General features: G+C 38.0%; 1 protein-coding gene across 6 annotated transcripts in view; it reads right to left on the bottom strand.

Moving 5' to 3' along the window:
• The window catches only part of EPRS1 (glutamyl-prolyl-tRNA synthetase 1), a 37,516-nt gene extending 10,515 nt beyond the window's left edge, over positions 1–27,001 (bottom strand). Inside the window, exons 1-24 of one of the 6 annotated variants that reach the window (XM_054280298.1) lie at positions 26,886–27,001; positions 24,514–24,598; positions 19,998–20,097; positions 18,018–18,174; positions 17,165–17,304; positions 16,401–16,501; positions 15,018–15,144; positions 14,626–14,818; positions 14,076–14,247; positions 13,316–13,549; positions 12,194–12,278; positions 11,796–11,855; positions 11,481–11,501; positions 9,284–9,394; positions 7,660–7,796; positions 6,744–6,951; positions 6,203–6,315; positions 5,464–5,581; positions 4,961–5,335; positions 3,870–4,100; positions 2,950–3,198; positions 2,142–2,372; positions 1,541–1,806; positions 483–534 (exon numbers count right to left, since the gene is read on the bottom strand). In XM_054280298.1, the coding sequence (XP_054136273.1) occupies positions 483–534; positions 1,541–1,806; positions 2,142–2,372; positions 2,950–3,198; positions 3,870–4,100; positions 4,961–5,335; positions 5,464–5,581; positions 6,203–6,315; positions 6,744–6,951; positions 7,660–7,796; positions 9,284–9,394; positions 11,481–11,501; positions 11,796–11,855; positions 12,194–12,278; positions 13,316–13,549; positions 14,076–14,247; positions 14,626–14,818; positions 15,018–15,144; positions 16,401–16,501; positions 17,165–17,304; positions 18,018–18,174; positions 19,998–20,097; positions 24,514–24,598; positions 26,886–26,931 (3,612 nt within the window). In that variant the 5' untranslated portion in view covers positions 26,932–27,001. The remainder of the gene's footprint in view (positions 1–482; positions 535–1,540; positions 1,807–2,141; positions 2,373–2,949; positions 3,199–3,869; positions 4,101–4,960; positions 5,336–5,463; positions 5,582–6,202; positions 6,316–6,743; positions 6,952–7,659; positions 7,797–9,283; positions 9,395–11,480; positions 11,502–11,795; positions 11,856–12,193; positions 12,279–13,315; positions 13,550–14,075; positions 14,248–14,625; positions 14,819–15,017; positions 15,145–16,400; positions 16,502–17,164; positions 17,305–18,017; positions 18,175–19,997; positions 20,098–24,513; positions 24,599–26,885) is intronic. The other 5 variants (XM_054280300.1, XM_054280301.1, XM_054280303.1 and 2 more) reach the window with 5 other exon arrangements.

Raw genomic sequence — 27,001 nt, 5'->3', positions numbered from 1 at the left:
ACTACTGACAGGAAATGTACACTACTGACAGCTACTTACAGTCTCTCATAACAAGACTAATCAAAACTAATCATCTCAACCTGGCTTGTTTTCAATCTCACAAGCCAGCAAAATTGTTAAGCATCAACAGATATTCACTTCTGTTATGCATCACCTGGAGCTGAAATAAAACTTTCAAGTCTGTGAAATTCCTGTAATTTCAACTAAGTTTTTTATTCAGGTATGAAACATGGAAACCATATGTATTATATATAATAAGGTTGGGTGGTTGACACTCACCCTTTTTACAGCTTATTAAATTTATTCAGATCTTCACTGCAAGGCATTTCTATTTAAGACCATGATAACATAAGACATAGAAAAGAGCAAATACTTTGCTTTGTATTGAAAAAACAAAAAGAAACTCAATCAGGATGTAAATCCCAAACACACATTGATTTATAACAGAATGAAACAATCAAATCAAACTGATGTGCACTTACCTGAGAGAACCATTCTGAAAGATTTTCTTCTTTTTTAGCTTCTAGACCCAGCCTATGGTATGACAAAAGAACCATTCAGCATTTAGCCAAGAAACTTATCCTAACCCTTTTCCTTCTCTTCTCTCTTGGGGCAGGAGGTATGGAATAATAAGGTGGAAGAGAATGTTTTAGTTTTACATCAAAAGGCTAAGTTTTGGCTGGTGGGAGTTGCTAGTATTTCCTTATCCTAACAAGAATATTTAATATTAATATTTAATGAACAGTTCCAATTATTTAGTATGGTTTGAATACTTCCAATTCTCACTATGGCTGTATCAAAGAACCTCACAGCAACACATTAAAAAACCCAACTACCAGTAAGCAGTCCAGTAAGAACCTAAGATTAACCAGACCTGTGTGTAAGCTGTTTTACTCTTTATTTTAAACATTTCCTACCTAGCCAGTAGCTAAAATTTCAGGAAAGACCTGCAACTCAATTCACCATTCATGTGAATGGTCAGTCACACTGTTTGGGACAGAAAACTGACCCTACCTCAAAATAAGGATAACCAAAAAACCTACAGGATTCTAAAGAAGGTTAAACTCAACAGATTCAAATGATAGAACACAAAAGTAAAGGTTTTACATCTCTACAAACAGAGAGGTTTTCAAGGAGGGAAATACATTTTTTCTGCCATTATTTCTATACAAAATAACCACATCTCTTGTCTCTAATATATTGTTTATGTATATGAAACAGTAAATACATAGTGATGCATAATACATGCTGTAAAAAGACCTCTAAACTTTCAGCAAGACACAGCAGCACATTTACAGAAGAAAATAATAAGCACAAAAAATTCCCAGTGACATTAACAATACAGGATGCTGAGGCACAACTGACACTAAGTAAACTTTGGTAACTTGCTTTTGGCTCAATCCTGAAGATGAAAATCAATACAATTATTTTACAAATGTCCCCACCTTCAAGTGAAATGAGAAATGTATCACACTCTAAATCTGAGCAGAGGTAGACAGTTGATGGTTCTATCCAATAAGATTAGAGATTGCATCTTTACCTGGTTTGTTTCTTAGGGCCTTGGCCCTCTCCTGATCCATCTGAGGAGCGCTCATTCCCACTCTGTCCTTGCAAAGGTTCTTTTTTGGGGCCATCATTATGCTTCTGTTGCTTACTCTGCTTTTCAGACTTGTTCTCCTTCTCTTTCTTCTTTTTGTCTTTGTCATCTACACCACTAGCAGACACTGGTTTATAGTCAACTCCTGCAACAGACTTATACTGGGCCTTCAACTGAAGAAGTTCTTTAACAGCCACATCTATCTTTTCCTTGAAGAAAAAAGTAGAAAAATATAGAGAAATCAAGGAATACTATAGCTCTATAAAAAAAAAAATCTATATGGCTTTATGGACATTCACTGACTGTTGGCAGAAAAATCTGCATAAATCAGTACTTAACTTCAATGTGCTTACATTTATAGGATCATACCTGACAGCATATTTAATTTTAAAAGAATGATTCAGATCTCAGAATTCAAATGCTGCCTATTTTAAAGGTGTAAATTTTTTTACATTTTTAATTCCCATAATCACACTGAATTTCAAAGACAGTTTTAGATTTAAATACATATATTACATTTTTACACTACAGTGTATGTTATTACCTTGTCTGCTTTTTCTGCTTTTAATTTCCTAACTTCATCTCCTTGAAGAGCTACTTTGCTAAACAGGGCTTTAGCTTCAGGAGTGTCTGGACCACTGGGTACCGTGTTTGATGTCTGAGGCAAAGTCCCCTGAGCTGCTGGTGGTTGTCCTGGTTTGTACTCCTGCCCAGTCTTTTCCTTGTAGTCAGCTTTCAGAGAAAGGAGGAGTTTTACTGCTTCGTCTATTTGATCCTGTGTGGAGGACAAATAGCAAGATTTACTGGTGAGAATTAAAGAGAGAACTGGCCAGAAGCATTGATTATCAGGCTACGAAACCAACCTAACCAACCAACAAAAAAGCCCCCCAAAAACAACCCAACACCAAAACTAATTTTGCAAGGTGGAAATACAGGCAGAAACCCCCCTGCCCCCCAGAAGCACCTAAAAAGCTGCAGGTTTGCCTTGTGCTCTTTTCCACAACCATCACTGAATTTGTCTCATTTTGAAAGGTCTTGCTATTGCTGCAGCACACTAGATAGTTGAACAGTCACTCGTCCCAAATACAGCAAGGGATAGTAAAATACATTAAACACTTCTGCAGGGTCAATATCTACCATGCTCGTGCCTATTCACCTAGATACGAGAGGTTAAGTTTGACCTTGTATAACTGAGTCAGGAAAGTATCCAGCACCAGAACAGTTCTGTTTGGCGTTATCAGAGCATGCATGGCCTGGACATAGGGGAGCTTGATCACTACTTGGTGAAAGATTTCCCCCCAGTGGCCAAATGTGATTACAATTACAATTGCTCACTCTAACGCCCGTTGTACCTTGGAAGCTTTCTCTGCCTTGAGTCTGCGAACCACTTCCCCTTGCTCAGCTACAGTATCATAAAGTGCTTTGCCATCCACTAAGCTACAGTTTGCCAAGTTACTGCAGCAGACAGGAGATGGAAGTGCAGTGGAAGATAGACAAGGAGGCGTTGAGGGTGGATTTCCAGGCTTGTACTCTTGACCTGTCTTTTGTTTATATTCTGCTTTTAGGTTTAAAAGAATTTTCACAGCCTCATCTATTTGTTCCTGAAGCAAGAGAGAAAAAACAGCAGTTGCAGATAAGGGTAGAAATAAGGGTAGAGGTGTAACACAATAGCTGAGATAACACAAATTACTAGAATGGCACTAACACAGCTGTTGCAATAAAACTTCTAGAGCTATCCTGTGAGTATAAGCTGTTATTACTAAGTTCTGTAGTAAAACTTTTTAGCCAGAATACCTACAAGTAGTATACCAAAGGACCAAATCAGGTAGTGTAGGTAAGGGCTGATTTCTGTGCCATAAAAGCCTCCCATTTAGGTGACTTAATCCTCTCCAGTTACAGCAGTCCACGAGCTGCACACTGGAGAATAGCACCAAATATACAGATTCTGAATAAATAATGGTTCTTTGGTCATGATCAGGTAATTCCCAAATTTATTGCTGCCATTCTGCCTCCAAGTTACAGCCCTTCTTTCAAGGTACTGCCTATATTCTGCTTCACTTATCTTCTCTGACTAAAAAAGAACTTATTTATTTGCCATGCACTAACACATAACTCATGCAGTCAGCCATATCATCAGCTCAAGAGAATTTGGGAAAGCATTTCATGGAACTAGCTTAGAAATTGTGCTCCTCAAATTTCACAAAACCTGCCATTGGGTTTTAGCCTAAAATGAAGACACTGTTCCACTCAGAAGTATGCACAGGTAGAACACCTTTGAAGCCTTCTCTGATTTGAGCTTGTGGACCACATCTCCTTGTTGAGCTACTCTGCTGTACAGAGCCTTGCTGTCTACTCGACATGGGGATGGAGGAGTGGGAACAGGAGAACACTGAGGAGGGACAAAGGCCACAGGTGGGCTTCCAGGCTTGTACTCCTGGCCTGTCTGTCGTTTGTATTCTGCCTTTAGGGATAAAAGGACTTCCACAGCAGCACCTATCTCATCCTGAAAGAAGAAAGGAAGGGGCAGAAAGAAGGAGGAACAAAGATATAGAGACGTAAGATTCTCAAGAATACCATAAATACTTTCATTAAAACACCTGCAGTTTATGTGCACCTATTCAGTTTTCTAAGTACTTAGTGGAGTTATTCAGAGAAGTTTTCTCTACTAATTTCCTATTTTAACAAAGTAACTCCTCTTAGGGGATGTACAACCCTAACTGTCCTAAGTAAAATTGTAACAATGAATTAATTTAGATTTTCTCATTTATTTCGATTTTATAGTGCCATCAAGATACTACTACTATCAACATTATTTAACCACTGGGCAAACTATGTTATTTTCCTTCTCTTCTTGCGCTGCATTAAAACGAAAGAAAATAACACAGCTAATAGTAGCTATGTTTGCTATGTACAGTTACAGACAGGAAGATTCTCAAAAACATCTGTGGCATTTGGATCTTTCTGGTTTTGGAGCTTTGTTTCGAGGTCTAAACAGCAACAATTCAATCCTGTGAAGTCACATAATTTGACCATACTGAGTTAAAGAAATGAAGAATTGCCAAGGCATTTAAATCCCAAGGACTTGATTTGGATAGTTAATCAACTCTTGCTGTTGGGTAAATTTGGTCCATGTTTCAGAGCACCAGCCTAAGAAATACGGAAATTCACCAATACAAACTTGGTCATACAAAACTAACTGAAGAAATGAGTTTTGGAAAACACAAGTCTTGACAGAAGAGAGTCCAGTCCAAATGATGACTACTACAAAATCTCTGGATCCATAAGCACCCATTCACCTCCACAGAGAGAGAACAATGGGCTATGCAAACCCAGACAAAACCACAGGATTATTTTGATCCTCACCTTAGATGCTTTCTCAGCTTTCAGTTTTCGGACCACTTCTCCTTGTTCTGCTACTTTATCATACAGGGCTTTACTGTCCAAGGTACCAGAGGTCTCAGGCTTTGATGACTGTGCAGTTCCAGATACTGGAGGATTTCCTGGTTTATACTCCTGGCCTGTCTTCTCCTTGTATTCTGCTTTCAAGGCCAGCAGTTGTTTCACAGCTTTATCAATATCTTCCTTTGCTGCCTTCTTAGCTTTCAAGTCACGAACTACATCACCCTGTGCAGCCACCTTGTTGTAGATGATCAAGTGACCTTCAGATGACTCAGCACAGGCTGGAGTAGAGGTATGACCAATAACTGGAACAGATTTTCCTTTTACAGCTGAACTTGCCTTAAGAAAAAAAAAAAGCAGCCAAGTATTCAGCATGTAATCTCGTACAGAAAGAGATGTATAGTATATATACACACACACACACACACACACACATTTTATGGTACTTTCCTAAACCACTAGTTTACCTCTTTCTTTGCAGTTTCAGCTTTGGTCTTCTCTTTTGACCCAGATGTTGGCATCTCTTTAGTGTGTCCATCAGGGATGTAAATCAAAATGCACGGGGCATCTTTACAGCTGTACGGACTATAAAAAGATTTATAAAAAACACAACAGTATAGGAAATAAAAGATAAATATAAAACATTTATTGAAACAAATGGGCCACTCTTTCTAAAAGATGCTTTCACACAGCTGCAAGTTTATCTCTGATATACGGCTGTAATTATCTACTTTTACATAACTGGGGATCTGCAATGATTCCTCTTACATGCACATTTTCCTTTTTTATAATATTTATATGTTTATGTCATAATTGCATGTAGATATTTCAATAGCTTGCTAAGAAAGTGTTACAATTAAGTAGCATGCATACCCTAATTGGAAAAATGCCTGTTTTATCCTGTAGCACTGCTACTTAATTTCTGTACTCCAAGTCACAACAAAACCATGACCTCATTACCAAATCCAGGTTAGCTGGACCTCAAGTACCACATACTTGGCTTAAGACAGTTTGAAGAGGCAGGAATGGAATAAAAAAATAAAAGCCACGCTAGTCCACAGAGATATTCCTCAAAAAGATCATGGTAATGAGTAAATATTGGCAGATGACATTACTCCTACCAATGTGTGTGTGTGAAAACACTAAAACACAACAAGCTAAAGCAAATTCTGTGAAGTCTGTTTAGGCCATTCTCAGGTAATTTACCTCACTGGCTCATAGGGCTGATCACAAATATAGAATCCTCTCCTCTGAAGCTGTATGATGTCTCCTTTTTTTAACTCCTTAAGGCATGGATCACCCAGCATCAGTTCTTCTTGCTGTAAGTATTAAATGAAATCAGTCCACGTCTAACAGAGCAAAGGAACAGCAAGAAATAGTGGTAGAAGGATAATGGTGATTTCCTCCTTTTCAAAGAGTCAAAATGTTATTTAATTCCAGTAACAGCAGAACACGTACTAGCAAGAAGATGCCACATCATAAGAATGTATCAAGACAAAAACTCAAACTATTGTTTTCAGATGTGTAAAAGCCTGGTAACAACTGAGAATAAACAAGAGTAATATTTTAATTTTGAAATTATGACAGGTTACATGGAAACACAGAAACTAGATACACCGGCATAATTTATCTGTTTAACAAAAAAAGCAATTCTATTTTCAAAACCACAACTAGAAACCGTGTATTAAACAAAAAAACAAACAACATGAAGTTTCGTGGAATTAAAGGGGACAAAAATACAACTCACCTTGCTATTTCGGTTGATATATTGCTTGAAGTCCTCATCTTTACCTAGAACCGGCTTAGTGATCAGGTGCTCATAATTAACACAGACAGTTGGGATGAGGGGTGAACGTGGAGTTTCTGCCAACCAAGTGATCTTAGTAGTTTTTTTGAAGTCCTTATTATCTAAGTTCAACTTGGCATTGATAGACACAATTTTTCCACTTGAATTTCTACAGGAAAAAAGAAATTATAATGGTATAGCCTAAATGATCAGTTCTGATTCAATACTGCAAAAACAAGTGTTCAGAGTTAATATTGAAGAGTGAATCATAGAAAATGAAAGAGTGCATTCACTGCCATTTAAGTTCTCCATTAATTTTGTTGTCTTAAATATCAATATAGAGTAAAAAGCATGGGGAGAAAAATCTTTGCATATTCATGTTCTCTATCAGAGCTCACTCCATTCTGGCACGGACTCAAGACAACCACCTCAAAAATACTGTGATGACATTAAATGGTCCCCTTCCCCACCTCAACAGCTGTGCAACTAAAACTGAGACAGGTTTAGTTTCTCAGTATGCAAAAGCAGTATTTGTTATGGGGTGAAAGTTGTTAACATTCCAGGTGGTTTTTTTCTGTCTGAAAGTGCTGTTTTACAGTGGCAATAGTGCCACAGAATCATGGAGAGCACTGGATGAGAGGGACATGCAGTATCAGGACTGACTAATGATTTCCAACCTGAATCTACAGCAATATACACCCTATGCTAACATGCAGTTTCATGGCATATTTCAAAGTAGATTTATAAACATAGACTCATAGAATGGACATATATTGCCAACCATTAATTCTTTACTGTTACAAGCTTCCTGTTAAAATAAAAGACAACAAAAAGCTGAAAAGCAAAAATAAATTTCATCTGCCACTGTACAGGTTACCTGTTTAATTTGGTGATGATGATATTGCCCCAATTTATGAACGTAACCACCTCTCCCTCTGCCAGGGTCTCCGCATCTGCGCCCTCAATGAGGACTCTGGAGCTGTACCACACAGGCTTCAACCCAACATCAGCATTCTGTGAATAATGGTATACATTTCAAAGAAAACAGATGAAGACAGAAGATGGACTACAACAGTAATGCAAAGCTGCAATGTTTTCCCACAGCTCTCTCCAGTTTCTTCTTTACAGGCATTGTCCGCATTCCCCTGATAATTCACCCAAAAAATCCACTGACAGCATATTCCATTTCCATTGCAAGGTCCATGAATCTTTAGGATCTCAGAGGTAAACCCAAATTTTTTCTCAAGTTTCCATTTTGCTAGGCAAATTCCCTTCAAAACTAATTTCAGAACTCTAATTTCTGCTTTTTTATAAGGTTATATACGGACTTTGTTTTAGCTGCATAGGTTTGTAAAGACAGAAACTAGAACTACATCACTTATAAAATATTCAGCTTTAAAGTATCTCAACAATTGAGATAAACTTCTATTTTCTAAAAAGGCTGACAGCTGTGAGTTCAGACTTTCTCAGCTGGTCAGGAGTTTTCTATTTGTTTATTTAAGTCAGTATTTATTTCCTTACATACTGGAGGAAGCATTTACTGGTACTATCAATGTTTTAATATGCTGGCTTTTATCTGACCAAACTTCAGTGTCTTTGAGCCTTGAAGAGTCACAGCTCCCACATCTGCTCAAAATCTGTTTCCTTGTTATCAGCCACGGGCAAGAGGGGAAACCCAATGTCCAACTCTCAGTTACAAGAAATGGCTACAGGAGCACTCAGAGCAGCAAAATCAAAACAAAGAAATGAAGCAAAGCCTCAGCAATATTCACTCATTTCTTAGTGTAAGTGTATATAAGTTAAGGGATGCTTTCAGTGACATTTCAGCACAATTGACTCAAAGGAAAGTATCTTTGTTACTTGTAGCACCAAGAAAGTAACACACTTCCCTATTAAGGGATATTACTCTGTTTACTGGATACTAAAAGTATCAAATCAGCAAGTTCTTTAGCTTTTGATAAGAACTATTTGCTATACAAATTTAAAAGTCATATTAAAAATCCAGAGATTGACAGAATCAACAAGTTAATATGTTACCTCTCCATATAAAACCTGATTTTATAAACCACTTAAAAAACACCTCACTGTTAATGGATAAAGAGTGTTTACTGTACTATACAGTAAACAGAGCTTGAATAAAATTTAATATTTAACCTCGTGAAAGTTGGCATCAAACAATAGGAAAACCAGCTTGAGTAGCATTCCAGACTTGTAATGACTCACTCTTCTGAAAACTCCCAGAGAGGCCTTTTAGAGCACCTTTTATATGCACTGTATATATTTACAAAAAGAGTTCCCTCTTAAAAGAGCAAACATGTTTAGCAGTTGAAGTTTTTGACAATTTTGAGGCAAAACAAAAGTACCCCTTGGATAGATCTCTATCAGATTAGCTATCTGAGCAAGCTAAAAGCAGGACTCCCCTTCCTGACTGTCTCATGCTAAGGTACTTCCCAACCTTACTGAGCTGCAGTACAAGAATATTAAGAGAGTAAAACAAGAACCTTTGGGTGTTTAGCCACTTCTTTCATCTCCTCTTGAGCTTCAGGAATATTTACTGGGACCACTGCATCTTTCAGTAAAGCAGTATACCGAGGTGCTACTGGGTCTATAACCTACAGAAAACAAATGAGGTGGATGATGAATATATGCCACTGACAAAAAAATGAGATGCTTTACAAAACAATCACCACAAAAAAAAAAAAAAGAATATTAACTGGTATTCTTTATGTTACTGCATTTTTTCAAAGTTTGCTTTAATGTCACTTTCATCCAAAGCTACAGAATAGTGAGAAAGTTGTGATAATACTTTACAATTTCCAATCTTTACAAAAATACTCTGAGTAAAAACTGGATTGGGTACTACTGACAGCAGAAGTAACCAAAATTATGACCCAATGCCTTATGGGGAAGACACAAAAAATGTACTCTGATACAGTTTTACTGTGCACATACACAATTACATCTGAATCGCTTTTTCTCTAGTTAACTAAATTTAAAGCAGTAATTTTTAAGTGGAGTTTGTTCTTTTTCCAGCAGCACAAGACCTGATCTCATACTCATTTTCCAGGCCAGTACTCCAGCAGAATCAGTGACAGAACGGGCTGCAGAGGAGGCACCAATCAAGTCTGCAATTTTATTACAGACACATCAGATACTATAATAAGGCAATAACCATAAAATTTACTTCATTTGGATTTCTACAACATGAGTTTGGCAAGAAAAAGGTACCACTAGGATGTCTTCCTGTATTTTTATTGCCCATTATCAAACATAGCAGCTGTAGTTTCTTACAGCATTTTTCATACCTGAAATACTGGTTTGTCAATCTGTTCAGAAGAAGCACTTAAATACCTAATTCAAGTAAAGCAGTCATCTAAGGCCAAAAGGAATATCCAGTATCTACCTGGGCAACTAGAAACTGACACAAAGGAAAGCACCTGCTTTTATTAATATGAAGTAATTTTTGCTCTCCTTGGTTTATTCCTCCTCAAATGAAAAGCTACACAGCTATATATTTTTCTATATTTTTGAGAAAATTATTTCGCTTCTAATTACTTGACATTAGATAATAAAGTGATATGATGATATACTTTTAAGAAGACACACTTTATTAGTTAGTAGTACCTGAAGTCAGGCACCTAAATGTTAGACATACACTTTGAAAAAAGACTTGTGTATATCTCTCAAAATGCAGGGGTATTGTATGATTTAATATCATAATTTTGATAGTTAAATGACCAGATTTTATAGTGTTATTACCAGGCTCTTTATTTTATTCATTAAAACTCGCAATCCCTCGTCAGGTGCTAAAAATTACAGGATCACGTATAAAATATGAGTTGTCACACTGATAAAGTCTTTGAGCTCAGAATTACCTGTAAGCAGCCAACTGGTTTTTCTCATACTACAGATAGCTTTCAATCTGCACAGCCACATGTAAATAAAATTGGCTAATAAATATGGTGCTGTACAAGGAGCTGAGTCAGAGGTCTAAGAAACTCACTTTAAAAGTAAATTTTTAAAAAATGAGCCTTGACAGTCCACTGTGGATTCTTCCCCTCAAATCAGTTGTTAGTCATAAATATATTTATGCAGCAACAGAAAGAACCAATTCATAAACCTACATGTATGTAGCAAATCAAATGCAAAATACATGAAGAATTAAAAGACACATGCCAGACAAGCAAAAACTATTTAAATGAACAGATCTGGGTACTATCTAAGCAAAACCAAGCAGGAATACCAATGCAAAATAACAGGTGTTTCCACAATCACACAAAATATGCAATCCTCATGAAAACAAATCGCCTTATTATAGTGTCCAAGCATCTGCTGCCAAAAAGCAACTCATCATGTTAAGATGCAATATTCCTGATTTGCCATTCAGTCAGAAACTCCAGCAGTGCTGGCTTGATCTCCCCAGGCAGAGCACACAGTGCGTTCGTCCTTCTGCCACAGAAAGGAAACGCGGCCAACGTGAACCAAATCAGGGAAAATTTGTGTTTATATTGACAAATCAGCCAAACCAGAGGTGGGCAGCCTTTGAAAACTAGGAATAATGCATTTTCAGTGGGTTTGTAGAGCTCCTGTTATACAAGCAAGTGTGACTGTGCTATGAAGCTGCAAAATGATAGCTTATGCTATGTATGCTTACAGCACTGTAAGCTATATGCTAAGGTAAAAAGCATTAAGTAATACCTTCTTACAGATAGCTCGCAGCTTGAAAGCAGAAAAATGAAATGCAGTTTTCAGATCAGATTTACAGCATTAATACCATTATCCTTTCCCGTACTACTAAGGAAGGCAAGTAAGTACTGGCATAGGAGAATCAATAGGATTAGTGTTTCTTCAGGTTAGAAGGGGGGGACATTCCATTTTCCTGAGAGTGCGCCAAATGATGCAGCATACTGCAACTGCTACTTGTTGTGATAAGCACTCCAATGAACGCTGGATTCTCTACATATCCTAGAAAGAGGACATCAGGAGTAGCATCAAATCTGACTAAACACATACCTTTTTGTTAAAGGACCAGATTTTATCCCACTCCATATTCACAACAGATCGAGAGGAGCCCTGGATAAAAAAAACCCGAATCAACGCCACATTAATATGAATATTCTAGCTCTTAGACTAATTTAAAACAAAGTTCTTTAAACTGAAAACTCTCTATGGTTTGTTTTCATTAAAAACAGTTTTTGAGCTTGCAAAATAAACCTTCTCCAAGTAAGAAAACTGCAAGTCCGTTTTGCCAACATCTACTCACAGGTGCTACCATTGTTGAAGCAATAGATGTCAAAGTAGCAAAGCTTCAAAAGCAGAAACCTCCCAGTGACAAGTACATTAAGTGAAGCTTCACAAAAATTTGTGAAACTTATCGAGGGAGATTCAAAGAATGAGAAGAAAATACCCACCTGAGCAGCAATAAACTGTTTTAGCCCTTCAACTGTCATGCCTCTTCTCAGGACACCACGGACAGTAGGAAATCTTGGGTCATCCCTAGTGGAAAAAGGTATTCCATTAGTGCCATACGCTAAATTCTCTAATTCTGCACTTATCAAGAACTTTACTAATACTGCCACACACAAAAGGCACAGCCTCCATGTATTTTACTCACTAAGCTCCCAGCTAGGTGAAAGCACCTAACTGAGAAGACTGAGTTCTTATCCATACAAAAAGTATGGTGAAGGTTAGGTCTCTCAAAAACTAGCAAGGCAAAAGTTATGTCCCTATCCATTATTTCCCCTCCAAGGGCACCCAGAAAATGTTGCTGGAAAGAAGTGACAATGCTACCTCTTTATATAAGTGATAAAATTCTATAATTTTTTTTTCTCTTATGGAAGAAATAAAAAGGCCTGATCTACAACATAACATTTGAATTTGGTGGGAACATGAATCAAACCTTGCTGAGGACCTAACAGGGAGGCTCAGGGAAGGAAAGGTAAAGACCATCATAAGATCAGCTACACCTCTAGGGAAAAAAACCAGACACGGACAAAAAAGGATAAATTTGGCTCTAGCCAAGTGGCTCCATGCATAAACTAGGAATCTAAGCTTCCAACTCAACTGACAACTAGACAGCTAGTCCACCAAACACTGTCTGCAGAAATCAAATCAATCTGAAAAAATTAACAGAAAGAAGGAGGGTGAGGGCAGGTTGGAGAGAAGTGGGATGAATTTGACTAGATGAACAGGACCAGAAACACTTCAATCCAAGCCCTCTTCTGGCATTGTTTAGGAATGACTCCAATGACAACAACCAATGACTCAAGAGTGGAAAACATGTAAATACCACCCACAGCAAGAGCCAGAGTCCAAAAATAAGCTGCCTCATGTTTATTACAAACCATGAATATGTATGTACACAGCTACTGCAGAGTAGGAAACAGACACATTGTACATATACAAGCCAGTTTAATTAATCTATATTCTTTAATACTGTTTAAATATTCATTTAAACTATCCCAAAGCAAAAATGAATGTGCCAGTCACAAGAATCTTAGGGAACAGTGCTGACCTACAGCCATGGAACATACCATCCATCCACAAGGCCTTCGTTGACAAACCACGTGAGCTTCCTCTTGGAGAGCACAGTGTTGTTGAGGTTTAGCCTGCTATACTCCCATATATATGGTTTCCTTATACCCAGAGCCTCAATAATCCAGTAGAATTGTTCATCTCTGTCATGATATTCAGTTGTTCTCAGTGCATGAGTGACACCTTCAATACTATCAACAATGGGGCAGGCAAAGTCGTATGTGGGATAAACACTGACAAAAAAGATCTTTAATTAGCAGGGTAGAAAAAAACACTTCCCTCCCACTGAAACATTTAAACTCAGTGCAGTTTATATGCAAGCATTATAAATATTTCTAACCTATGATCCTGAAAACCTTCAAATCAAGACTAAAATAACACATATACAACTAATAGTCCACAGAAAAATCCAGAGGGCAATATAATTTTAAGATGAAGGAAGCCTTCAAGAAATGAACTGATAACAGCCTTAATATTCAAGTCTAAAAAATTAACCCTACACTGCTAACCTGCTAACGTTTTTTCCAAACATATATAAGGACTAAAACTGAAATAATATTCACTGTTGACCATAATGGCCATCTCACAGGTTTTAAAAGTAATTTGCACAAGTTTCAGAAAGTCAAGAGACTCATCACATATTCTAGTTGAAAAATGCTAGCAAGTTCCAAGCATTAAAAGAAATTTACTAAGGAATTGTAAATGCAATTCCTGGAAAGAGCAAAAGCTACAGGCCACACAAGGAGAAAGTGGACATACTTGTAGGTACTTCCTGTCCGAGGGTGAGGCTGGTTTTTACAACGATAAAGAGTTGGATCCCTCATACATCCATTATTACTACTCATATCTATTTTTGCTCGTAGACAACAAGTTTGTCCATATTCTGTTCCCTTTTTCATTTCTTCCCACATTTGTAGATTCTTATTAACACCTAAGAACAACAAAAATACACCATTTTCTAAGGTATTAGGAAGCTGATACAGAATCAAGTTTTATTACTGCAGTAAGAAAAATCAGTGCCATCCCCTCTTTGGACACTGGAATTCATTTTCACACATTTTACATTGTGAATTTTTTAAGTGATAATGAATGGTGATGAATTCATACATACACAAGTTTACTGCCCTGGTCTAAATGTGTACTTAATCCATCCAGCCTTGTAGAGCAAAGCACTAAACACTTTCAAGTCCCTATAAGGACCTTGAAGATACGCAATTTAGTAATCTCACTCATATTTGTTAATAAAAATCAAGCTTTGATACCAAATCAAAAAGGTAAGAAAGCAAGACCAAAGCTTAAAATATCTCACAGTTATTTCTGTGTTTAGATTCCACTCTTTGCTCACGCTCTGCTTTCATTTGTTCTGCAGGAGTATCATCCACATACGCCTTCCCTTCCAGAATCAGCTTCTCAGCATATTTCATTATTGTTTCAAAGTGATCCGAGGTATATGTAAATTGATCTGGCTTGATGTGCAGCATGGCAACATCTTCGAGAATAACCTGCCAAGTGTGAAAACGTACACTGTAACATTCAGGAAAGGTAGTTTTCTTACATCTTTATTCTCTTCATGTAAGGTGTGGTGTTTTTAATGGTCCATTGTCCAGGAAGGATAAGCCATAAGAATAAGCATGAAAGAAAAGAGAGGCATGCACTTATGATTCTTTCACAGCCTGTAATCACTCTGCTATCTTATCATACCTTTTCAAAGTCTTCTTTCTCTTTTTCTGGATTTGTGTCATCAAATCTCATAATAAGTTTTCCTTTGAAGTTAACTTGGTAGTGCTGATTTAGCAGGGCAGCTTTGGCATGACCAATATGCAGATATCTAAAAAGGAAATTAAAAAATATATATGTACACCACTTCAGCTAGACTCTTTACTTGTGAGGGAAGGAGAAAGAATGGAAAGCAATACCTAAGTGTAACAAACAGCAAACCTAGGATATTTGCTGAAATACTACACATTTACGAAAACAGATTATGTTTCTTCTACCACAAATTTAGTAGTTGACTGTTAAAAATAACTAATACTGTAAATTAGAGTGTTGCTATGGATATAAAGATTGGACTGCAATTATCTCCATTTTTACAGACTAACTTAAACCAACTGCTGATGATACCCAGGAGCAGCAACTAGATAATCTGAACCTACCACACTCTCAAGAGTGGAATTTTCCAATTGCTGCATATTTTTTAGTATAAGCTATAAAGCTACTGACTAATTTAAACTAAATATAAATCCCCAAATCCACAAAATTAAAATCTCTTACAAAAAGAGAGTAACATGTCCCTGAAGAACAGCGTTTTAAAACACCAGGATTAAGACACTAAAAACTACTAAAGTAAGCCGAGAACAATATATGTTATAGACATACACATACATAATACATAATTCACAATATCTGAGTAAAGTTTATATTGGACTAATAGAGTAAGAAACTCAACTACAGAAGTCACACGATGCTGAACAGCCAGTTTAATGAACAAATGCAATAGTGGAAATTTTATAGGCCATCAGGCAACTCCAAAAAGAAACAGAAAATGAAAAGCTGGCTGAAAAATGAGTTTAGTATACTGGCTCATCACATCTTCTGTGTGGTCTTTAAGTAGTTTGTGCTTTGGTATTCCACACAATTTGGACCCCTGGCCCTCCATTATACATCTGGTGTCAAGCTTCTCCAAGGAAGACTATCCCATACATCTTTCCTTTCTCAAATCTAAGCTGCCTTGGGAAGCACTGAGTCCCTTGACCCAATTCATAAGGACTGCATGTCCACACCATAGCTCCTGGCAGGGCACACACATCCACCATCCATACAAATGCCATCCTCCTGTTTCTCCTCATCCCACTGCTGAGCTGCACAACACCATCTCACAACTAAACTCCCTATTCCAAGTCCAGACAACAGCGCAATGAAGTACCGGGGAGAAGTGAACAAACAGTTCTAGTGGAGACAAAGCTTTAAACACTCATTTGGTTTAACAGCCTTGTCTGATAAGCTGATTACCATCCTCACCAAAATACTTAAGAAAAAAAAAACAACAACAAAATAGAACCTTGGTAAAGTATTCATGTTTCTTACCCACTTGCTTCAGGAGGAAACCTTACAATGACCTTTCCCATCTCTGCACCAGGAAGTTCAACAAACTTCCCAACATCTGCTTTCTTTTCTTTTTCTGTTGCCTTGAAAACAGACATAATTACAGATTGTATTAGCAGAAAAATTGGATATAAAACTCTAGATAACAACTGCTGTATCAAATTCTCCTTTCAAACCTACAAGCTACCATACGGGACTCCAAATTCATCTCTTCACAACTTTCATGTTACTCAGGACTCCAAATAAAGATTAATTCTAGAGTTTTAATTCTAGAGTTTTAAGTTATTTTGTCTTCAAATCTGGTCCAGGACTGAAAAGCCCCACTAAGTTGTCTAATTTATTCCATAGAAGAAAACAATTGCTAGTTAAGGTTTTGTATCTTAGTGTTCTTAACCTGAACATGATAAACAAATTCAGTCAACTTTCAGTCAAGAACAATCTTTGCAGGTCCATCAGGATCTCAAACCATCTTTAGAAAAAGCAAACAATATAGCTAAAGAGCAGTGCTGATTAAAAGAAGAGGTGCCATACTTCCACAATTCCACCTACACACTGGACTAGACAACTCATACCTTTTTAAATTTGAAAACAACAGCTTTAGCTGTAAACAAGAGTTTACAAAAGTTTAGCTCACTGTACGCCTACTTACTTTCAGTATTTAATTCTCTAATTTAAAAAGAAAAAATTCTTGCAGTGTATTCACAGGAATAAAGCTACTCTCTCCAGAAGACCTGAGTAAATCTTACCATTTTAACCTTTGGTGTGCCAGCAGCCCACTTGGCTCCTACAGACTGGAAAGCACGTTGTACCTCAAGGAAGCTGTACCACCGCTTTGCATGCACAGGAGCTTTGTTTTGTTCTAACTGCTCTTGCCACGTACCATTATCTGTTAGAAAACAAAGAAGTTTTCAAACTATTAAACTATAAAAATAAAATTATTTTTATCAACAGCAGCTTTTCAGATTGCTCTTAAGAGCAGCAACACTGAAAAAACACCAAAAGCTGCTAGCTTTTAATCCTAATTATTCCCTTTACTTTCAAGTGGAACTGGGTGATACTGAATGGTAGATTGTCAGCTACCACCTTTAGATATAGAGCTAAGAGAAAATAAAAATCAAATCCATGAAAACAGATCATCAAAGCTTCTTTGACTTCTAAAGGGTATTTTGCACAGTAATATCTACCTCTTTTAATAATTCAAAGTAAACACCGAAGAAATTTCCTCTGCTAAGATAATGTCACAGAAAGGTCAATGCATATAATTTTATGTTGCACATTTTCATATTGAGGCAACAGGTAATAAAAGATGTTCTTGCAATTATTAGCACAAAAGATGTAAGAAAAAGTTCCATCTAGGGATTACAGCTCATAAATTACCAAATGTAGCAACAATTTAAAAAAATAAAATCTAGGATTTCCTAAGCTATACTATTGCCATCACTAGGGATGCACAGGTCACAGCAGTGTGCATGATAGCAGACAGTCTTCATAGAGCTAGAAGTCACTGCTAGCATCCACAAAAAAAAAATTGGGGATTCCTGCTGTATATTGATTATCAAGATATTGAAAGCCAGTGAAACAGAGAATATAAATCAATACCTTTTAGTACAGCCCAGACACACAAATCTGCAAGACTCAGAGAGTTTCCCACCAAGTAGGTCCGTAGAGACAGACAGTGGTTGAGTTCTTGGATGGCTGAAGGGAACTGGCTGGCAGTGGATAACTTTGTAGCACTGAACTCCAGCCAGTGGTCAATCTTGTTTGAAGGGACAAAAGACAATTAAAGTTACTAATGGAGTGAGAATTAAGCTTATTAAATAAGTGAATAATACACAATTGATCTAACAGCTGAACAGAAGATATTAACAGGAACATTAGAATTAAATAGATCAGATCACAACATATGTTGAAGGAATATTTAAAATAAATTATACTGAAAAATTCACCAAGAACAATACTAAATAATGAAATGTAATTTCTTCCTTCAGCATGAATTCAAATTGCTGAAAACATCCACTTTACTGAAGTTATTTTCATTGGTAAAATAATAAGCAGTTCTCAGGTATTCCCTTACCATAAGAGTATATAGAAATCATCACTCTCCTTTAGCTATTTACATATCACATTTGTGGCCTACTTTCTCTTCCTGATGCTGCTGCTGGTTAGTATACCATTCTCCCCTCAGTCCCTATTTTGTCTTCCTCATCTCCTTTTAGATTTGAAGAAATCAAACCCCTGATCTTCACAAGTCCTACTCCCCACTCCTGCAAAAGTCTTTTCCATCTACCTTTGAACATAAACACAAAAAAATATTAAGAATTAGGCTAGTTAATAATGTAGCCCTGTATATAAACTGAATCCCTCAATCCTGCAAGAGACTAAGCGTCTCTTCTCTGGTCCTATTTCATGTGTAACTGTTCTGCAAACTGCAACGGGAATCCTTCCAACGTTCAAGCCAACGTGGCAGGCACAGATGTAATTACAACCTCCACAGAATTCAGTTCAGTCATTTGCAGTTGCATGCCAAAATATGTGCACCACAAACGCAGCTGTCCCAGCACTTCTCCAAGTACAGTGTTATTTTGGAAAGAGGCAGAAGTGAAAAGAAGTATTGTACCAGCCCTGAAAGTGTGTTTGCTGATGTCTGGGCTTAACTTAAAAACAAAGGATTTGGACAGAAATTTTAAATAGCCACAAGATAACTTACAACTTTTTAATGCCTCACAGGCAAAGTAGTAAGACAACACTTCCCCTGAGACCAGCTATGAGGGCAGAAGAGCGATTGAAGAGTGATTACCACTGGCTTCAAGAAGAAAAGACCTGAATCAAATCCTTCAGTTCCTCCCCAAATTTCAGAAGTAAATTTCAATTTGTCTGCTAGTTTCAGTTATCAATTTAAAATTCAGCATATGATTGATTATCCTGAGCTAGACCCAGGAAGAAACCATGATCAGAGTTTTGTCTCTCATACACAGTAAAAGCTACTTCAGGGTTTCAATGCCACACACTGTTCCTTGGTGTTACACTGAAGTGTTACAAGACAGCAATTGATGGCAACAGAGCTGAAGGAAGTGAGGAGGGAAAATCCATGTTTTACCTTCCAACTTGAATTATTTTATATTAGCAAACTGTCTGCTCAGGAGTTGCTGTTGCAGGAGTGGGCAAGGGCAACCCTTCCAAAGCTCAGATTTCTTAGTCTTTACACAGTTGTCTTAGGCTTTATATTTCTTTATATGAAGGAGGAAGCTTATCAAAGCAAACCCCTCAGCATCCCACATAGCTGGAACCTCAGTCTAACAGTAAAATGCAGAACAATAGACACAAAGTCAAAAAAACCCCCCAAATTCCCCCTGCCCCCAAACTCAGAACAGGCCAAAAGACAAAAAGGGAAAAGGAAAAAAAAAACCCCAAGAGACAAGAGAGTGATTCAAGGCCAAGGTGGATGGGGCTTTGAGCAAACTGGTATAATGGAAAGTATCCCCACCCATGGGAAATAGATGGTCTTTGGGGTTGCAAATAGATGGTCTTTGGGGTCCTTTCCAACCCAAACCATGCTATGGTTCTGTGATTCCTTCTCACCTCAGTGTGTTCCAACAGATTTGAGCCATACAACCCAGCAGAGGCAGCAACTCGAGCCAGGTACCGAGCTATTGAATTCACATCAGAAAATGAAACTTGCCTAAAACAAAGATAGGGGCAAGGCAAAGGTAAATTACTACATCCAGTCAGTTCAACTTTAATTGCATGTACATAGTTGAAACCTGTGCAAAGCAAACATAAAACAACTTCCAGGTGAGCCAACAGGTACCAGGTCACCAGAGTAGAAAAACAAAAATAAAATAAACCTAGCACAGGAATAAATAAGTCCTTGCTTTTTTATCACCAGATGGAATAATAACCTTCTAAACAAGCGAGAACTTTGTTTAAGCTGAAAATGAGAAAAGACTGATTATTCTTTCAAATACTAAAACTCTCTTCACAGCTGACAGAATTCATAAGGATAACCCAAGCTACAGATTTTCCAGATTATAAGGAGCTAATCAATATCTGTTTTCTTCTCATAAAAGAAGGATCACTTTGAAGAGGATTCCTAGTGAATCAACAGAAGAATTGAGAGGTCTTCATCATGGTTTTAAGGGCTAGCATCAGGGGGAAAAAAATCCCTGTTCATTTGTTACTTACTTTACTCAATTCACACTTCACAGAAACCATCCCCTGGTGAACAAACTTCCCTGCCTGTATCTGTTTTTTTACCCAGTCTTCTGCAGATAACAGACTAATTTGAATTTGTTGTCCCCATTCTGCTTAGGAAAGCCCTCAACAGATCTGCAGAAGAAGGGCTCTCCAAAGGGAGTACTCCTTTGTTTTCATGTCCCTTTTCTACATTATATACAGTGTCAAAAAAAGCTGTACACTGTCAAAAATCTAGCTTCCAGTTCATCTAAGATAAATTAATATTTGCTAAAGAGCTTTGGAAGAAAGATGCATCCAGAAACATCAGTTCTCCAGATAATACTCATCTCTACCCTACAGTCCCACACAGATGCAGATTGCAAAAACAGAGCTCCAGTTGCTTCTAAAACAAGCATTGATATCAACAAAAGGAGTCCCTGTGGTTTTTTTTTATATTTACCCCATTTAATGGACTGAATGCTATACTCCAACTTGTCCAACCAAGGTTCCACTTCTGCTTTGTCATTGTTCTCTATTTCCTTTTTTACCTACTGCATCCTTTATAAAATTAAAAGAATTATGATAGCTCTCAAGGCTGGCAAAAATCAACAAAAGTTCTGAAAATTATACAGAATGTGCTTGATATATTAACAATTAAAATGTGTCCCATTTTTAGTACAAATGGACCAGCCAGTCTCATTAGGCTAATTGCAGTACAACCTACGGAATACAGTTCATTGGGAGGGGTTTTTTTGGTTTGCTTGTTTTTAATTTTGCTTGCTTTCCAAGCATCTAGGATCCAGTATATATATAGAAGATCCATAAAATGTAACTAAAACCCAAAGTCACAGTAGGGTGTTTAAATTATCCCCTACTGTGTAATTGAAAATGTATCCTATTCTAATTTCCCACTATCAGATTTTAAGGAAGCTTTTATAAACTGAGAAAAACAAATCATTTCCAATATAGTTTCACTTGAAAAGCCTGTGAAATGCACTTTTATTGTTTTCTCTAATTCATATCAAAACAAATACCCCTTGATTACTCAAGCAAAACTGAATACATGTATGAAAAGGGAAAATGTTACTCTGAGTAAATCTTACTTATGCTTTAAAAGTTATTTTCTTCAGGAAAAACAAAATACTCCCACCCAAACATCACTAATTGACCTCTTTGAAAAAGTTATAAAAAACTTTTTGCATCCAGTGCTCGCTAACTCCAGGGCTAAGTAAGGAAGGATGAACAGGAAAAATGCAATGTTACATGCAAAGAGTAGCTATTGAGAGTGATATGAAATGCCATATAATTAAACACCAGGGCAAATGCTCAAGAAGACAAGATGTAAAAAAGGGACCAAAAAATAATAGCAAACACATAACACAAAAAACTCCAAAACACAAATTATTTCCAACCATAATAAATCAATGTTGAATTGATTTGCTATAAGCTTTTGCTTGATCTGCCTAGGAAGAATAACTACTCTGAAATGTGCATGTGCTCAGCACACAAAAGCTGTACTGCAGCTTGTTTTGACAAGACACAGGTACACCAAAACTCTGCATAAAGCCATCAGCACTTAGCAGAGTAGTTTGCTTAGGAGCTATTACGGCAAGAAGTTTTGAAGCTAAGTCTTCAAAAATAACCTTTAAAATAAAAATCATCATCTCAAATGAGTGATAAACCTTTTAGGTAGCTGGCTGACAGCTAAGTTTCAGCTAGTTAGCTAAAAATTTTGTCACCAGATTTTAACTGAGCTGCAAAACCAAACATAGAAGAATCACAAATAAAATGTTCTTTCTTGTTCAAGTGAAGTCATTAGAACTAATGGATTCTAAAAAAAAAAAAAATCAAAATCTGAAACATCTAAAGTGATTTTCACAACATGCCAAACAAGATGCTTCAGCAGAACTGATGCCATGAAATCCATTTAGCAAAAGCATTAGTTGAGATACGAGTTCAGCTGATGCCTCTCACATTGCAGATATACTTTTAACAGGCTTTAAGGCAGAGAATCAATTTTCAAAATTATTACAACCAAGCAAGGGAAAATTAATGCAATACTGAGGTCTGGAATAACTTCTTGAACATAAGCCAATGCAAGGGATGAGAGGACACTAACACACAAAATTTCTATCTGATGGGCCCATGATTCCAGATATTATCTACCCAGGGCCAAAGTGCAGAAAAAGAGTGTTTGCTTTACATTTCTGACAAGTTCCATAACAGCCAAAATGAGTGGTTTTGCAATGCAGTAGGAAGAAGGCATGGCAACACTAAATTATTTAATGAAATAAATATTATCTTAAAGCAAATTATATACATTAAAAATATTGTGTCACAGGAGCACATTTATGTATAAACACACATATATATGCATATATTTATATATATATATATATATCCATACACTGCCCAAACAGTCAAAGTAAAACAAAATCCAAACCTGACTAAGGCTACTTAAGGGGAAAATATTCTCCTGCAAGTAAAAAATACCCAATTAACTTTCTGTTATGTAAGCTGTATCCCACATGTGCAAAACACACACTGAAGGTTATAAAAGCTGTACCAATTAAATCCCAATATAACCTGTCATATTTCTCTCGCTTTCATTCAAAATCACAAATACAGTGCCATCACCAGGCACAGCAAAAGACAACATACAATATCAGATTATGGAAGAACCCCTATGTGAGTTCAGGTCTAACATTTTAAACAGAAACAGTATTTGCAACCAGTAAAACAACCATGACTGAAGGCTGTGAATCTTCCTGTGCTTTGATTTTCTGCAAACATATGTACATAGCGACAAGTTTATTACCTAAGGTTAGAAGACATGGAAATGCTCAGTTAGTGTTAATTTATGCGGAGCAAGTCAGTAACTGCAATACAGGATGAAATACGTTGCTTCTATAGCCATTCTACAGACAAGCAGGTATTCCAGTCTATGATGCATTGGTGGCTCTAACAGCATCTTCTACTGAATTAGCTCACAAAATGAGAGTTTGCCAGCAAGTCTGTGAACAACAGATTCCCCCCAGTCTTCAAAAAAAAAAAAAAAATCAGTGTTCAAAAACTAGTTATAATCTGTAATTCTAAATTCATCATGGTGTTACCATACTTTAGGTTACAAGTGCAATGCTCATATGTACAAATATGCTCCTAACTGCAGATACTAAATGCTAGAGTTTCCACTGATATGTCAGGCAGCAGGATCTCTCCTCTTGATATATCCAGATGTCTTAACTCATATGGAATTGAAGATGACAATGCAGCTTCCCAAAACTAACAGTGTTAGTCCTGCATTTCTGATAGGCATTTGATATTACTCAGACTGTAAAATCTATCTTCATGTCCCAAACTTGAAGTTATCCATTCCAATGGCACAGTACTTTTAGAAAGACAGACAATAGAATACTACAAAAATTTCCAATATTCTTTCTACAGCGTGCAGATGGATACACTGAATAGCACTACACAGGTAATTAGCACTTTCCTGACATAACATCATGCCTTTGCTTATACACACACATGAGGGAGCCTAAAATGATGCCCTCTAAACATTCAAATTTCAGTCCATCACACATGTACAAGCCCAAGGAATTTTATATTATCAAACCTCTTTAATATAAAAAAGTCTTGCTGTTGGTAACCCATGGCACCACACACAGTCCTAAACAGTAAGTGACTGGTACAGCATAAATATTATACATAGGTAAATAAAAAGAGTTTTTTCCATAAAGATCTAGTTCAGAATATGCTGTAAATGTTTTGCCTGTGCTAGAGACATCAGTAATGCAGTGATTAATAAAACTGTGGTGTTTTTCTTTTCCTTCTACCTCAAAAGGTTACTGTCAATGCTACAACCATGTGATTTTTAAAACTGCTGACCCAAAGGTAGAAGGAGAGATGCAAAGTCACTTACTCAGACACAGAGAGGATGGTTTCTTTGCCTTCTTGCACTGAAATTTCAACATCATTCTTCACATGCTCCACCGTCAGCAGAGCTCCTTGAAAAAACAAGAGAAAAAGATACTGAACTTCCTTCCAGGAGAGATACATTTCATAGTTACAACCAACCACTTACATCTCCTATCCACTAGAACCAGGTGACTGAAGTGACTCCTTCAAGTGAGAATGCCCAGGGAAACAAAAAAAAAAAAAAATCAATGTTCCGTCTCATATGCAAGAGGCTTCTTCTTGGCAATCCTTACAGCCTCAAATGGATAATGTCCAGCACACAGTGATCTGCAGTGAGCTCAGCAAGGGTCAGCTGCGATACATTTTTGCTTCCTAAGGGTATGGTAAAAATTAGTCCTGTCCCCCAGTATGTGAGGAGAATGTAATCAAAAAGCTCTTAATTATTGAACAATATTACTAATGAAATCCATTCCAGCCCTAACACATGCATCAAAGGAGATCAATTACTGAACATTACTGAACATACCAGCACTTTCATATATACCAGATCAAGGATGAGACTATTTTTAACCTGATTTAAAGTTTATGAAAAGATTAGCCATTCAAAACCAAGAAACTTTATCCATGTAAAAGCACAGGAAGCTTACACAGGTTTTCAAAGTAGTTCACCAGTGACAGTAAAAACTGGTCTGCAAAAAGAAAATAATTACTGAAGTTTTTAGGCTACACCATTGACTGGAAGACAGCTCTGTCCACATTCCAAGAGGGCTGATGCAAACCTGCTCTGATCTCAAGGCTCCACAGCACGACACAGCAGCTCAAACAAAGCACCGAGCTCACTTGGCTGCGTTTCTGCACTGGCTCTGCTCCAGGCTCATCCTGCTGAGCATAGGCAGAGGAGCTTGTGTTCTCTAACTTTGCTCAGGCACGTACAAAGGCAGTAAGCTTTTGCACAGGCAAAACAGGAACTGTACTCTAGGTCTGGAAAGCCACCTAACCTGTAAAGTCTCCACAGCATGCTGTGCACTTTACCTTCCCTTGCACAACGCTCCAGCTACCGAGGCAGACGATACTAGAAGCTATTAATACACTGGCCTAAATACAAACCACTGGAGCTAGGAATTCCCTAGCTCTCACCTCTGCTCAGCTGAAAACCCTTCTTGTGGCATTAAGAGTAAGTCAAGGTTCTTCTTCTCATCCCTCAGCTATCCATCTGAGAAATTCAGGGCGACATCCCTTATGCAATACGTTAGTAAGACACGTAAGTATTTTAATAACATGCTTTGAAAATAACAAGTATTATGTGCACCAAGCTATGTAATTAATACTGATGACATTAAAAACTACTACACTTTTCTTGCACGGCAGACACAATGAAGAGTATGAAGTAGGGATGAGTAAGATGAGCGTGCTTGTCTCCTTGATATAAATGTTTCATCTGCAATATGTAACATTTCTGACACAATCATGCAATCTCCTGAAATTAACCTCCAGTGCCACACACCAGCTGTCAAACAAAATAAGTATCCAAAGCCCCTAAACCTGATGTTAATCATAATTCATATTGCATCATTTTCTTTTTTGGCAAATCAGTATAAACAAGTCTTAGGAGAAATGCTATTTAAAACATATGCTTTTATACCTTCAATCAGTAATCATGCAAGTTGTATTCAACTCTGAAATCCATTTGGGAGTAACAGCAAGAAAAATAAATCATTAAACTACGATGAAGAATAGGAAGAAAATTTATTTTGAACAGCTACAACGAAATAGAGAAATTTTATGGAACACATACAAAAGATCGTTTCCAGATGGGTGGAAGTGCAATGAAGGAGGTTATCACATTTTTAAAGGCAAAATAACCTCGAAGGGCAGGGACCATCTGAGAACTTTCAGCCAGTTCCCCAGAGGGGAATTTTACCGGCGGATTAGAACTGAAAATGAAAGACAGCAAGGCAGCGGCAGAGCTCACGAGCAGCGATGTGAACGACGGCTGCACTGCACACTCAGCCTCAACGTGCCAAGTCACCCGAGGCTGCACCCGTGCCCGAGCTCCGCAGCCAGAGCCGTGCCCAGCGCCGGCCGCTCCGCCACGGCCCGAGCAGCTGCCCAGAGGGACCCGCGGCGGGCACACGGCCCCGGGGAAGGGCGGCAGCGATGGGAAGGACGGGAGGAATGGGGCGGACGGGGGGAATGGGAAGGACGGGCACGGGCCCCGGTGCCGCCTCGCCCGGCCCCGCACGCGGGCACGGCCGGCGCCGCATGATGCAACACGGGCAGGAGGGAGCCAGGGAGGCGGGGAGGGGACAGAGCCCCGCCGGACCCCCGGCAGAGCGGGATCGGGGCGGCGCGGGGCGAGGCCCGGCCCGCACTTACCGAGAGGGGGACTGCCCGCGTCCACGGTGAGGCTTAGCGCCGCCATTCCCGCCGCCAGCGCCGGAACCGAGGGAGGCGGCGGGGCGGGGCGCGCAGCGCTGCCAGCTCGGCAGGGG

This window comes from Melozone crissalis, unplaced genomic scaffold, assembly GCF_028551555.1.
Source record: "Melozone crissalis strain CALT ecotype California unplaced genomic scaffold, PUWL_Pcris_2 ptg000027l_1, whole genome shotgun sequence".
Lineage (NCBI taxonomy): Eukaryota > Metazoa > Chordata > Aves > Passeriformes > Passerellidae > Melozone > Melozone crissalis.
Note: the sequence above shows the minus strand (reverse complement) of the source record. Positions and strands in the feature narration are given on the sequence as shown.